At 46.3% G+C, this 12106-nt stretch overlaps 1 protein-coding gene across 2 annotated transcripts in view; it reads left to right on the top strand.

The window, feature by feature from the left end:
* Nucleotides 1-12106, top strand: part of DIP2C (disco interacting protein 2 homolog C) — a gene marked incomplete at both ends in the record, with an annotated part of 371916 nt that overhangs the window by 309111 nt on the left and 50699 nt on the right. For both annotated transcript variants that reach the window (XM_080716999.1, XM_080717000.1), the window contains 6 exons: nt 1503-1639; nt 4064-4272; nt 5281-5395; nt 6112-6313; nt 8126-8235; nt 9950-10030. In XM_080716999.1, the coding sequence (XP_080573125.1) occupies nt 1503-1639; nt 4064-4272; nt 5281-5395; nt 6112-6313; nt 8126-8235; nt 9950-10030 (854 nt within the window). The remainder of the gene's footprint in view (nt 1-1502; nt 1640-4063; nt 4273-5280; nt 5396-6111; nt 6314-8125; nt 8236-9949; nt 10031-12106) is intronic.

Raw genomic sequence — 12106 nt, forward strand, 5'->3', positions numbered from 1 at the left:
AGTTTGCTTGGTTTTTACATGATAAAGAACTACATACGTCTTGTCTTGTATCTCAGTGCTTAGTTGTTAACCCATGAAGAGCTGTTCTTGATCCAGCAACATCAGTGTTAACACTGTTTGAATGTGGAGTCATAGGTTTGTTATTACCACCAGCTTGGGTGGATTTCACTGTCTTTGCTGCGGTCTGATGCTGTGAGGACTCCGTCCAAGATGGCAGTCAGCATAGGTGTGGGGAGTGGCCAATGGGGAAGTGCTAGGATGAGATTTCTGTTTTGAGGGAAGCTGCCCCTGTAATTTGGATGATACTATATCATCCAAATTACAGCTCAGAATGGCTGTAAGGAGTTAGACTTCTGCAGCGTAGATGACAGTGTCTCATCCTTGCCTGGTGTACTGTGAAACTTTATTTCTAAAGTCTGATGGGTGAAGAATATTTCCACGTAGTTATAATGTGGATTTTTTTTTCTTACCTCAAGTGAGTTTAATTTCTCATGATTCTACTGGTTCTATTTTTTTTCTCCTTAATTTTATTTTTTTGAGTACTGGGATTGAACCCCGGGAGCACTCTCCCTCCAAGATATACCCCCAGCCCTTTTTATTTCTTATGCATGGCCAGTCTCACCAACTTAGGCTCTCTGCACCTTTGAGACTTTCAAATTAAAAAAAAAAATTAAACAGAGCTGGGAGTATAGCTCAGAGGTAGAATGCCTTTGGCTTCAATTCTCAGTACCACCCCCCCCCTCAAATCTAAGGTGGAGGGGAGGGAGTAGGGCGAGCCCAAAGAAAGACATGGGAAGTGCTGTGTGCACGGATGTTTGCCTCTGAACCTCACTGTGATGTTTAATTACAGTGTGCCAATTTTTTTTTTTTTTCAGTACTGGGGATTGAATCCAGGGGCATTCTATCTCCAAGGTACACTCCTAGCCCTCTTTTTATTCTTTATTTTGAAACAGGGTTTCCCTAAGTTGCAGAGGGCCTCACTAAGTAGCTGAGGCTGGCCTTGAACCTGTATCCTTCTGTCTCAGCCTTCCAAGTACTGGGATTACAAGCATGCATCACCACGCCCGGATCCCAAGAAAAGTGTTTAAAAAAATTGAAGCGAGCCGGGCGTGGTGGCGCACGCTTGTAATCCCCGCGCTTGGGAGGCAGAGACAGGAGGATCGCGCAGGTTCGAAGCCAGCCGCGTGCGCTGGCTTAGGAGACCCTGTTTCCAAACAAAAATGTAAAAGTAGGTCTGGGAGTATAGCCCGGAGGTAGAAGGGCTTCCAGGAACCCCAGTACCACCCAAAAAAAAAAAAAAATTTGAAGCAACTAAAATGATCTCGCCACCATGGAATTTGACATTTTGCTACAACATGAAAACAGACTCAGTTTAGGGAAGGGCCGGGCGATTGCACTTGTCTGGTTCTAGTTATTGCTTCTTTCTGCCTGTATCTTTCCATTTACCCATCCTCGGCTCGGTCCCCTGACATCTCTCATCGTCTGTCTTCCTGTCCTTTCAGCCATCATGTGCTCTGTGAAGCCAGACGGGATTCCACAGTTGTGCAGAACGGACGAGATCGGGGAGCTGTGTGTGTGCGCGGTTGCGACGGGCACATCGTATTACGGCCTCTCCGGTATGACCAAGAATACCTTTGAGGTAGGTTAGTGGGGTGTCTCGCTACGAGATCTGTCCATGGTTCCAGCTCCTAATAGACATGGCCAGCCAGGCATGGCGGTTATAATTCCAGTGCTTCAGAGGCTGGGACGGGAGGATCTCAGGTTCGACGCCAGCTCAGTAACACAGCCAGACCCTCGGCAGCCTGGCAAGACCCTGTTTCAAAAACAGAAATAATAAAAGGGGTGAGGCTCCGGCTCCGAGGTAGAATGCCCACAGGTTCAATCCCCAGTACCACACACAAAAATCAGTGAAAATTTAAAAATAAATATTGCCAGATAGACAAGAAACCTAATATAGTAATGTTGCAAGATGAATAACTCATCTGAATGGCTTTACTATATTCATTTTTTTACTGTTATTGATAAGTATGGCTTGTCTCAGCATATTCTGACCTTAAAACTAGTATCAAAAAGAGGAAATAGTTTCTTTAATTTTTCTTTTTTTTACTCAGCTGATGTAGCACATACCTGTTATCCCATAATCCCAGTACTTGGGAAGCTGAGACAGGAGGATCACAGGTGGAAGGTGGCAACTTACTGAGACATTGTTTAAAAATTAAAAATAGGGCTGGAGCCGGGCGTGGTGGCGCACGCTTGTAATCCCCGCGCTTGGGAGGCGGAGACAGGAGGATCACGCAGGTTCGAAGCCAGCCGTGCTGGCGTAAGAGACCCTGTTTTAAAAATATAAAATAGGTCTGGGAGCGTAGCCCGGAGGAAGAAGGGCTTCCAGGAACCCCAGTACCACCAAAAAAAAAAAAAGAAAGAAAGAAAAAAAAATAGGGCTGGAATGTAGCTCAGAGATAAAATGCCCTGTGGTTCAATTCCTAGTATCACAAGAGAAAAAAAGGGCTTTTTTGTTAATGTTCATACCTTAACCTATTTAACACAAGTGTTGGCTGACGCATGGGTGTTGGAAAAACACCCACAGGTACTGGAAGGCCCTCACCTGCACAGGCCAGCTGGCCACCTGCACAGCAGTCTAGCCAGAGCTCGACCTGGCTGGCTGTGAACCCATGAGAACTTGATGCGATTTGTGTTTTAAATAATTGTGGTGGCACAAGCTGGTGTGTGTGTGTGTGTGTGTGTGTGTGTGCGCAAGCGCGCGCGCCCAGGGGTATGGCTGCACACCTGCACTGTGTGGTGGACGGAGACGATAGGATGTTATGCTCACAGGCTCTGCTGCCCAGTGCCACATCTGGGAACTCTCACAGCTCTTCTGCCTGTTCTTACAAGGAGAGAGAAATTAGATCAAGTTCTATGTAAGAAAATAGGAAATGCTTGAAAATACGTTCTTAAATGTCTAGAACTCTGGGTGCAATTGAGGAGGTATGAGTATGAATCCAGCTTTCTAAAACAGCCCTTGAAATTGGAGCTAGATACAGTCTAAATAAAATCTCCCTTTTCTATGTGATGTATTTCTATAATGTTGAAGGAAAGATATAGGTACTTACCCATGTATATACACACATTTATGTTATATACTTAAATGTATACAGATAGAAAGCAAATATATACATATACACATATAGAAATAGAATGCAAATATATACATATATAAAAATATAGATGAAGCAAATAATATAAGCATAGGTATATATAATAAACGTATATATAAGCATAGGTATTTATGTAAGGTATTTATACCTATAAATAGTATGTCTATGTAATATGTACATATATTTATGTCATATATTTATAAACATATTTATATACATACATAGTACGTATTTATATATGTGTGTGTATATATATATACATATATATATGTATATATATATACACACACACACATTCATACACACACACAAATACATATTTGAATTGAACTCAGGGGCACTGACCTACACCTCTAGCCCTTCTTTATTTTGAAAGAGGATCTCTAGTTGCTGGACCTGCAGATTGTCTCAGCCCTTCCAAGTACTGGGATTAAAGGCATGCACCACTGTGCCTGGCTTTATTTTTCTTTTCTGTTTGGTTCCAGTAAGGAAAGAGAACATTTCACCGCTAGGGATCAGTTGCTTTATAGCTAACATGTTACTTAAAATGTGCCTCACCTCTCCACTTACCACTTTCACAGTATAATTTTCCAAACAAAAGAACTAGGTGTCTCTTGGCAGGGCTTAATAATTTCTGGCTGTTAACCTGTCGAGAGGCTGGGGCCATGGAGGAGCTAGCTGGGGGCCTAGAGGTGTGGGAGATTGTCTTGTTCAGCATGGGGTGGGCAGGAGGGAGAAGTTCCTTTCCATGTTTGCAAAATGTCTGCTCACAGCTGTTAACTCTAACCTCCTCACTTACAGGGTTGTCAAATATTTTTTTAAAAAAGCAAGTTCTATCCCTTTAAGGAGAAATGGTAAGATTTTAAGGCACATGAAAGGTGCCCTGACCAGAGCCTGTGTCTCCTCAGGTGTTTCCCATGACCAGCTCAGGGGCTCCAATCAGCGAGTACCCATTCATAAGGACAGGCTTGCTGGGGTTCGTTGGTCCCGGGGGGCTCGTCTTCGTGGTAGGGAAGATGGACGGTCTGATGGTGGTCAGCGGGCGCCGACACAACGCTGATGACATCGTGGCCACCGCCCTGGCCGTGGAGCCCATGAAATTTGTGTACAGAGGAAGGTGAGTTGCGCTCGTCTGAGAGTGGATCATGCCGTTTCCTGCGGACCACGCTTTCTGTCCGGAGGTGAAGGGCTTAAGAGTTGCGCAGATTCCTTAAATTTATTTTGACCATTGCTTCTGCTGTACCGTTGAAGTGCCCAGAGTCGTCAGCTGCTGAGATTTCACGAAGTCCTAACTGTCTGAGCCCCATGGCTTGTTTTCATTAACCTCTAAGCTAAATAAAAATACTCATTCGAGGAACACCTTTTTAATGAAAATCTATGAAATAAAGAGCTAAATACAGCAAATGCAAGAGACCCCAAAATAAGTCACAATTTGCATGGAAAAGTCAATTGCTTTGAACATTCTATGGTTTTCCTCCTCTCCCTCCTCCTCCTTCTTTCTCCTCCTCCTCACCTGGTATTGAGCAGAGGCTTGTTAGACATTCAGTTTGTTACTACAGCACCTAAGGGTTTTCCTAACATGAAGAAACTCAGACTTACCTAGGATCCTAACCCGGCCAGGCTCGTGGGCCCATAAAGCTGCAGCTACTCAGCTGTGACATGGCCCCCCTTGGTAGCTCTAAACTGAGCACCTGTTTGGGACAATGAAGTGTGGAGTGGCCACAGGTCTCTGCTGACCTTACAGGGCAGGTGGACTGAGCAGGAAACCATTATTTCTGAACAGAAAACACCTAATTTGGAGAGTTTTACTGCTCAGATACCAACTCCAGAGGCAAATAGGAAGGTCTCTAAAAGCCAGCAATAATTGTGCACTGCTCCCTTCTGTCTACTAAAAGGTATAAATGCTGCCCCACTCCCCGCAGGTGCCCTTCTAGGGAAAGGCAGGCGATTTGCCTTGTAAGCATCATTCAGGGTGCTGTCCTGACGTTAGCAGGCTTGGGGAGTTGGGAGCTAGTTTGCCTGTCTGAAGTGTGCTCAAAGCCGGGTCCCCCGGAGCTGCACAATTAATGCACAGGAGGTCTGGGGAGGCCGGGCGCTCACCACGCCTCCCCCTCTGTCCCCGCAGGATAGCTGTGTTCTCGGTGACCGTCCTTCATGACGAAAGGATAGTGATCGTGGCGGAGCAGAGACCGGACTCAACGGAGGAGGACAGTTTCCAGTGGATGAGCCGGGTGCTCCAGGTGGCGTGACTTTGCCTTGACTCACTCATTTCCCCCTTAGTCTCAGCCTCCCCGCCTTGTGTTGGGGCGATGCCTTGAGTCTTCACTGGGTCTCAGCCCAAGGGAAAGGGTCTGGGGCTTTTGCAAGCCTGGTTCCCGCCATTCTCATTGGGGGAAGTCGCAAGCTTGTTTTCTTTTTGGAATCTTGAATATTCTTCCCAATTTTCTACATACATACATACATACATACATACATATATATACATATATATGTAATTTTTTTTGTGGTGCTGGGGGTGGAACCCAGGGGCTTTCTACCTCCGGGCTACACTCCCAGACCTATTTTATATTTTATTTGGAAACAGAGTCTCACTAAGTTGGTGAGAGCCTCACTAAATAGCTGAGGCTGGCTTCGATCCTGTGTGATCCTCCTGTCTCAGCCTCCCAAGCACAGGGATTTTACAAGTGTGCACCACCACTCTCGGCTTTTCCAAATATTTTTATCGCATGTGGGTCCTATGTAAAACTGTCGAACTGGGTGAGGGCGTAAGTAAAGTGTCTCTCGTCTTGACGCTGACAGCTCTTGCCAGTGTTCCAGGTATGTTTTATCTCTAGCATATTTCTGCATGTAATAGATGAAACTGTGTGTGTCGAGTACTTACTAAATAACTACACCAGTTGCTAAATGCATGAAGTCGTAATTCCTACTGTAACGCCATTCCCTCTGGATTTCCTAGGCAATTGACAGTATACACCAAGTTGGAGTTTATTGCCTGGCCTTGGTGCCAGCCAACACCCTCCCCAAAACCCCGCTCGGTGGGATACACTTGTCGGAGACGAAGCAGCTCTTCCTGGAGGGCTCCCTTCACCCCTGCAACGTCCTGATGTGCCCCCACACTTGCGTCACGAACTTGCCTAAACCTCGACAGAAGCAACCAGGTGCGTGTCACGGCCCTGCACGGCTGGCACGTGACTGCCGGTGGGTGCTTGTGAACAGTGTGCGGTCAGGACCTTGCTCAGGAGAGGCCGGCGTGTCTGGGGTATGTAGGGCCTCTTTCTGCCCTCAGGCTTCCCACACAGCCAGATAGCCCCAGAGGACGGCTGGGCTGCAGCAGATCCGAGAGGGCAAAGTTGTCTCAAATGGAGCTCCGCGGGGAGAGCGTGAGTGCCGAAAGGTACCGGTCTGCACAGGGGACGTCGGCACTTGATGTCAGTGGCGTTTTCTATGGCCTCCAGCACCTCTGTTGGTTCCAACGTTGTAGTATATGGTAGCATATGTTTTATTATGTTAAATGCAAAAGGATTCTTTGTTCATTGTTACTTGATAAAGAACTAAGAAAAAAGCCGGGCGTGGTGGCGCACGCTTGTAATCCCTGCACTTGGGAGGCGGAGACAGGAGGATCGCGCAGGTTCGAAGCCAGCCATGCTGGCTTAAGAGACCCTGTTTCCAAATAAAAATAATATAAAATAGGTCTGGGAATGTAGCCCAGAGGTAGAAGGGTTTCCAGGAACCCCAGTACCACCAAAAAAAAACAAACAAAACAAAACAAAACCTAAGAAAAGACATGTAGTCTGCCCACAACAGCCACAAGGAAAAAATTAAAAATGAGTTCGCTGAGTAAGGCATATTCTTCCGGTTACCTAGACTCCAGGTTCCTGTAGACTGTTCTCATTAACTGCGGAGGGGAGCGTTAGTAAGTAAAGCAGACAGCGATAGTAAAATCTAAAGGAGCTTCGGTGTTAGGAGAGCCTCTGATTCATTCTTCCACATCTCACTACAGAACCTAAAACTGCATTGGCTCATAAAAGGTATCCATAAATAATTCTAAATTTCATCCTATCCATGACGTCACTTGCTGTCTATCCCAAGAAGTATTGAAGATGTACACACTGGGCATGGTGGCGTAGGCCTGTAAGCACAGACCTGGGGAGGCTGAGACAAAAGAATCACAGGTTCCACACCAGTCTTGGCCACTTAGCGAAGCCCTCTGAAACTAGACTGTTTTGAAATAAAATAAAAAATAGGGCTGGGGGCGTAACTTAGAGGTAGAATGACTTTGGGTTCGATCCCCAGTACAAAACTGTACAATGTTTCTTGTCAACCATCATGATGTGGAATAATACCAGAGAACAAGAATAGACATAACCTGGTAGTCTCCTAATTACTTAGTGCCGAAAAACTCATTAAAGAATGCATTTGCTAAGGCTCTAAGGCATATTCTAAAATTGTTTAAGTTCTGTATTTTTCCTTTGCATATTTTCTTTTGGGCACTGAGGACTAAACCCACAGGCATTCTACCTCTGAGCTACGGTCTTATTCCTTTTTTATCTTTTGTTTGGAAGCAGGGTCTTGCTGGGTGGCTGAGACTGAATAAGTTGCAGGGCTGGCCTTGAACCTGTGAGCCTCCTGTCTAAGGCTCTCACGGCATGCTGGGATTGTAGGCATGGGCCACCACACCCCGCTCTATATCATTTAAGACCACCACCCTGAGAATATACCAGACCCCTTGAGTTCAGGCTCACTGGAAAATGAAGGCGATGGTTTAAGGGGCACTGTGGGGTTCTGTGGCAACTCAGTACCACGTGACCCCTAGTCAAGGTTTGCTTACAGTTGTCCTTGGTGATGTTTCAGTGATTGCTTTGCATTCTGTTCTATGTCGAGGGGTTTCCTGGAATAAACTCGTGCACAGAATGGGAGGTCAGATTTTAAGGAATTTCTCTCTGAAGTTTGCCGTATCTATTTCTCTCTAGAAATCGGCCCCGCCTCTGTGATGGTGGGAAACCTGGTCTCTGGGAAGAGGATCGCCCAGGCCAGCGGCCGAGACCTGGGCCAGATAGAGGACAACGACCAGGCCCGGAAGGTAGAAACCCCGGGACTGGGATTATGTGTGAATATTTTCAGGCACCTCTAGCTCAGGGCCAAGTTAACGGCAGTGCAGTGTCCGAACCAGAGTCCCCTGCACCAGAGCCACCGCGCTCTCACTTCCACTTTGATCATCTTGTTTTTGTCCTCCGTCTTGCATGAAAGACATATATTATCAGGAAATCATATCTCCTAGAGGATGCAATTTTTTACTTTGCATAGTAACACAGGTAAGTAATGTCATCCCCCATAAGGCAGGACCGAGGCCTAGGTTTGGGGGTCCTTGGCTCACGTGGGTTTTCCTCCCCTTGGTCTCTGGTGGATGATGTGAAGCTGCCCAGCCCCATGGCCACCTTGCTACAGGCTTTCCTCCTCGGGTCTCTGGTGGTTGGACCCCTTAACTCTGCCACTCCAGGGGACACCCTGGGGCCTGATTCCACAGCGCACACACTGACTCTCATTGTGACCATTCAGCCCTGGCAGGGCTCAGGCTCACCAAATGGAACCCCATGGCTAAAAAGTACTTCCATCCTGAATGGACTGTCAGGGAATGTGAAAAAATATCAACTTTTAAGCCAAGCATGATGGCACATGCTTGTAATCCCCGTACTTGGGAGGCTGAGATGGGAAGATGGCAAGTTTGCAGCCAGCCTCAGCTATTTAAGAAGGCTCTTAGCAACTTACAGTTTCAAAATAAATAAATAGGGCTTGGGGTGTAGCTTGGAGGTAAAATGCATCCGCAATACACACACACACACACACACACACACACACACACACACACACACACACAATATAGATAGATAGATAGATATAGATAAAGATATACCACTTAAAATATTTCCAGGCATCGTGGCACACACTCACAATCCCAGTACTTGGGAGGCTGAAACAGGAGGATCACAGGTCCGTGGACAGCCTCAGCAACATAATGAGGCCTTCAGCAACTTAGACCCTCTGTCAAAATAAAAACAAAGCTGACAATGTAGCTCAGAGGTAGAACACCCATTGGTTGAATCCCCAGTACCACTAAAATAAAACATGGCTAGTGTAGTAACATACAGCTGTTTGTTCATTGAAAGCCCTCAGTCATGTCTGTGCCCATCCACATAGCATATTTCTGTTGGTAAGAGGAACTGGGGTTATGTGTGAATATTTCCTGAATCCTGACATAAAGTAGGGCTCTCCTTTTAACAGTGGCTTGAGTCAATATAATCCATGTAGTCTTTGCAGTCTGCAATGTGGGCTAATGACATCAGAGAATTGCCATTCCAAAAATATAAATATAATAGAGCCCTTAAGAAAGACAGACAGCTCTGATTCTCATTGCAGCCCATCGTGCAGAAATCAACACTGGGAGCCCCAAGAAAAACAAGGTTGGCTGTATCAGCTATTCCTTCCTGCCAAGGAAATAGCTGGTGGGCAAACTTTCAGAGAACTTCCCTAACATAGAGATCAGCTCCAGCCCTTAGTTTGCAACCAGAGCCAGGTGCCATGAACTCAAATCACTGCAAGAAAAAGCCGCAAGTGCATGCTTGTGCTCCTGAGGTCCTTGTCAGATTGTCCAAAAAAAAAAAAAAATCAGCGTCCTCGTTCCCCTGGAAAGAAGCATAGTAGCTTTGAACACTCAGGCCGTTTATTTCGATTGAATCGTTGAGACTGCCCAGCCTGGGCTGTGGCGGCCCCGCTCTAATGCTGTGAATCTGTCATAGTTCCTGTTCCTCTCGGAGGTTTTGCAGTGGAGAGCGCAGACCACCCCGGACCACGTGCTGTACACGCTGCTCAACTGTCGGGTAAGGCGCGCAGAGCCCGCGCGAGCTGCTTGCTCACCTTGCTGGATCTGAGGGACTCCCCAGGAAGTGTTGTTTTGGGTCATACTGTTAGTAACTTGAGCCTTTTTAATCCTAAGTTGAATTTCTTTGATTTTTTTTTGCTCTTTAAAATTTTTTCACTTAAGGGTTGCTTTTTAGATACTCAGGCACTTAAATATGCCTATTTGTATATATTTTAGCAGCCCTGTCTGCAGTATTTCCCACCTTAAAATGAGTGATTAATAATACGAGTGTCAGGTGTGGCGGCACACACCTGTAATCCTAGTACTTGGGCGGATGAGACAGGACTACGGGTTTGCAGCCAGCCTCCACGACTTGGCGAGGACCTCCACAACTTAACGAGACCCTGTTTTCTTTCTTTCTTTCTTTCTTTCTTTCTTTTTTTTTTTTTTTTTTTTTTTTTTTTGGTGGTACTGGGTTCCTGGAAATCCTTCTACCTCCGGGCTACACTCCCAGACCTATTTTTACATTTTTATTTGGAAACAGGGTCTCCTAAGCCACCGAGGCTGGCTTGGAACCTGCACGATCCACCTGTCTCTGCCTCCCAAGCGCGGGGATTACAAGCATGCGCCACCATGCCCAGCTGAGACCCTGTTTTCAAATAAGATAGGGCTGAGCATGTAGCCCAGAGGTAGAAAGCCTCTGGGTTCCATCCCCAGTACCACACAAAATAATAATACCACTATCACCCATGAATGCGACGAACCCCAGACCTATGAGCTGCTGATGTTTTTATTTGGATTGCCACACTAGATTTTTTATGGACAACATATTTCCGACTCCCAGGAAGAAAAATCCTCCCTACTTCATAGTTTTCCATTTCTCAATAGGAAATTAAACTCATCAAATATTATTCCATAGTTGTTCTTAGATATAAGGCTTTAAACAAGCAAGTATTCGCCATGAAAATGAAATGCAAAAGATTCAATATGTTTAACTTCTCTTGTTGATATAAAAACAAAGCTTGAAAAACAGATTTTAAAATACAGATCTTTTGGCAAGAATAGTTGCTCACAACTCCTCAGGTGCTCTTGCTGCTTGGAGTTTTATTTTTTCTTGTACTGGGGATAGAATCCAGGGCATTCCACCTCTGAGCTGTACTCCCAGCCCTGGGTCTCACTGAGTTGCAAAGGGCCTCAGTAAGTGGCTGAGGCTGTCCACAAACCAAGATCCTCCTGCCTCAGCCTCCCAAATGCTGGGATTACAAGCGTGCATCACCACACCCGGCTTGCTTGGAGTTACCAATCAAAATTGTCCTACGCAAATCAAAATTGTCCCTCTCGCCCTTGGGAGAGGTCGGTAAGTGACAAAGGGAAGAAAATGCCAGCAATGTGAGTAATTGTTGCTAGGACCTCAGCTTGGGCCCTGAGTCGCATGTGATTTATTTCAACAGAATGAGCCCTCGCCCTGCTCCACCGTAGAGAGCTTTTATCATCTTGAAATTGTCACATGGGCTGAGGAGGTCCCGGGGGCCCATTGCTCGTTGTATCTGCTTGCCCATTGCTCGTTGTATCTGCTCCAAACCTTTTCCAGGAAGAGTCCTTAAAAGCAGACAAGTCCCTCCCTCCCCTGTGGCCCTGCACTCAGTGGTACAGTACAGTCCGGAGCCTCTGAGTGCACGCATTACCGATAGTCATCGCATCTGAAATGCCCGCCTCCCACTTCTCGTCTGTTTTTGCACCAGAACTGTCTTCAGCCTATGGACACAAACAGGATTCCCTTTCTAAACACCACTGTCCACTTACCTTCCCAGGCTCTGGGACACTGTCCTAATTTCACCTTAAGTACGCCTTCCCTCCATGTGCTGTCTCTTCAAAGTTGCCGATGGCCGCTTCTTCCTCCATAGTCTCAGCAGCTCTTCAGAGACTTGGAGCATCTGCTCCGGAGTGGCGACTGATGTCTGAGGCCCCGAGGCTAGCGGGCCTCCCTCCCGCTCCATCTGATAGTTTTGCTGGTGGCTTTGGCTGGAAGCACTTCCTCTTCCCTTAATCTCCTGACATCGGAATGATGCGTCCGTTCTCCATAGCCTGTTAGCAG

This window comes from Muscardinus avellanarius, assembly GCF_963383645.1.
Source record: "Muscardinus avellanarius genome assembly, chromosome: 20".
Taxonomy (NCBI): domain Eukaryota; kingdom Metazoa; phylum Chordata; class Mammalia; order Rodentia; family Gliridae; genus Muscardinus; species Muscardinus avellanarius.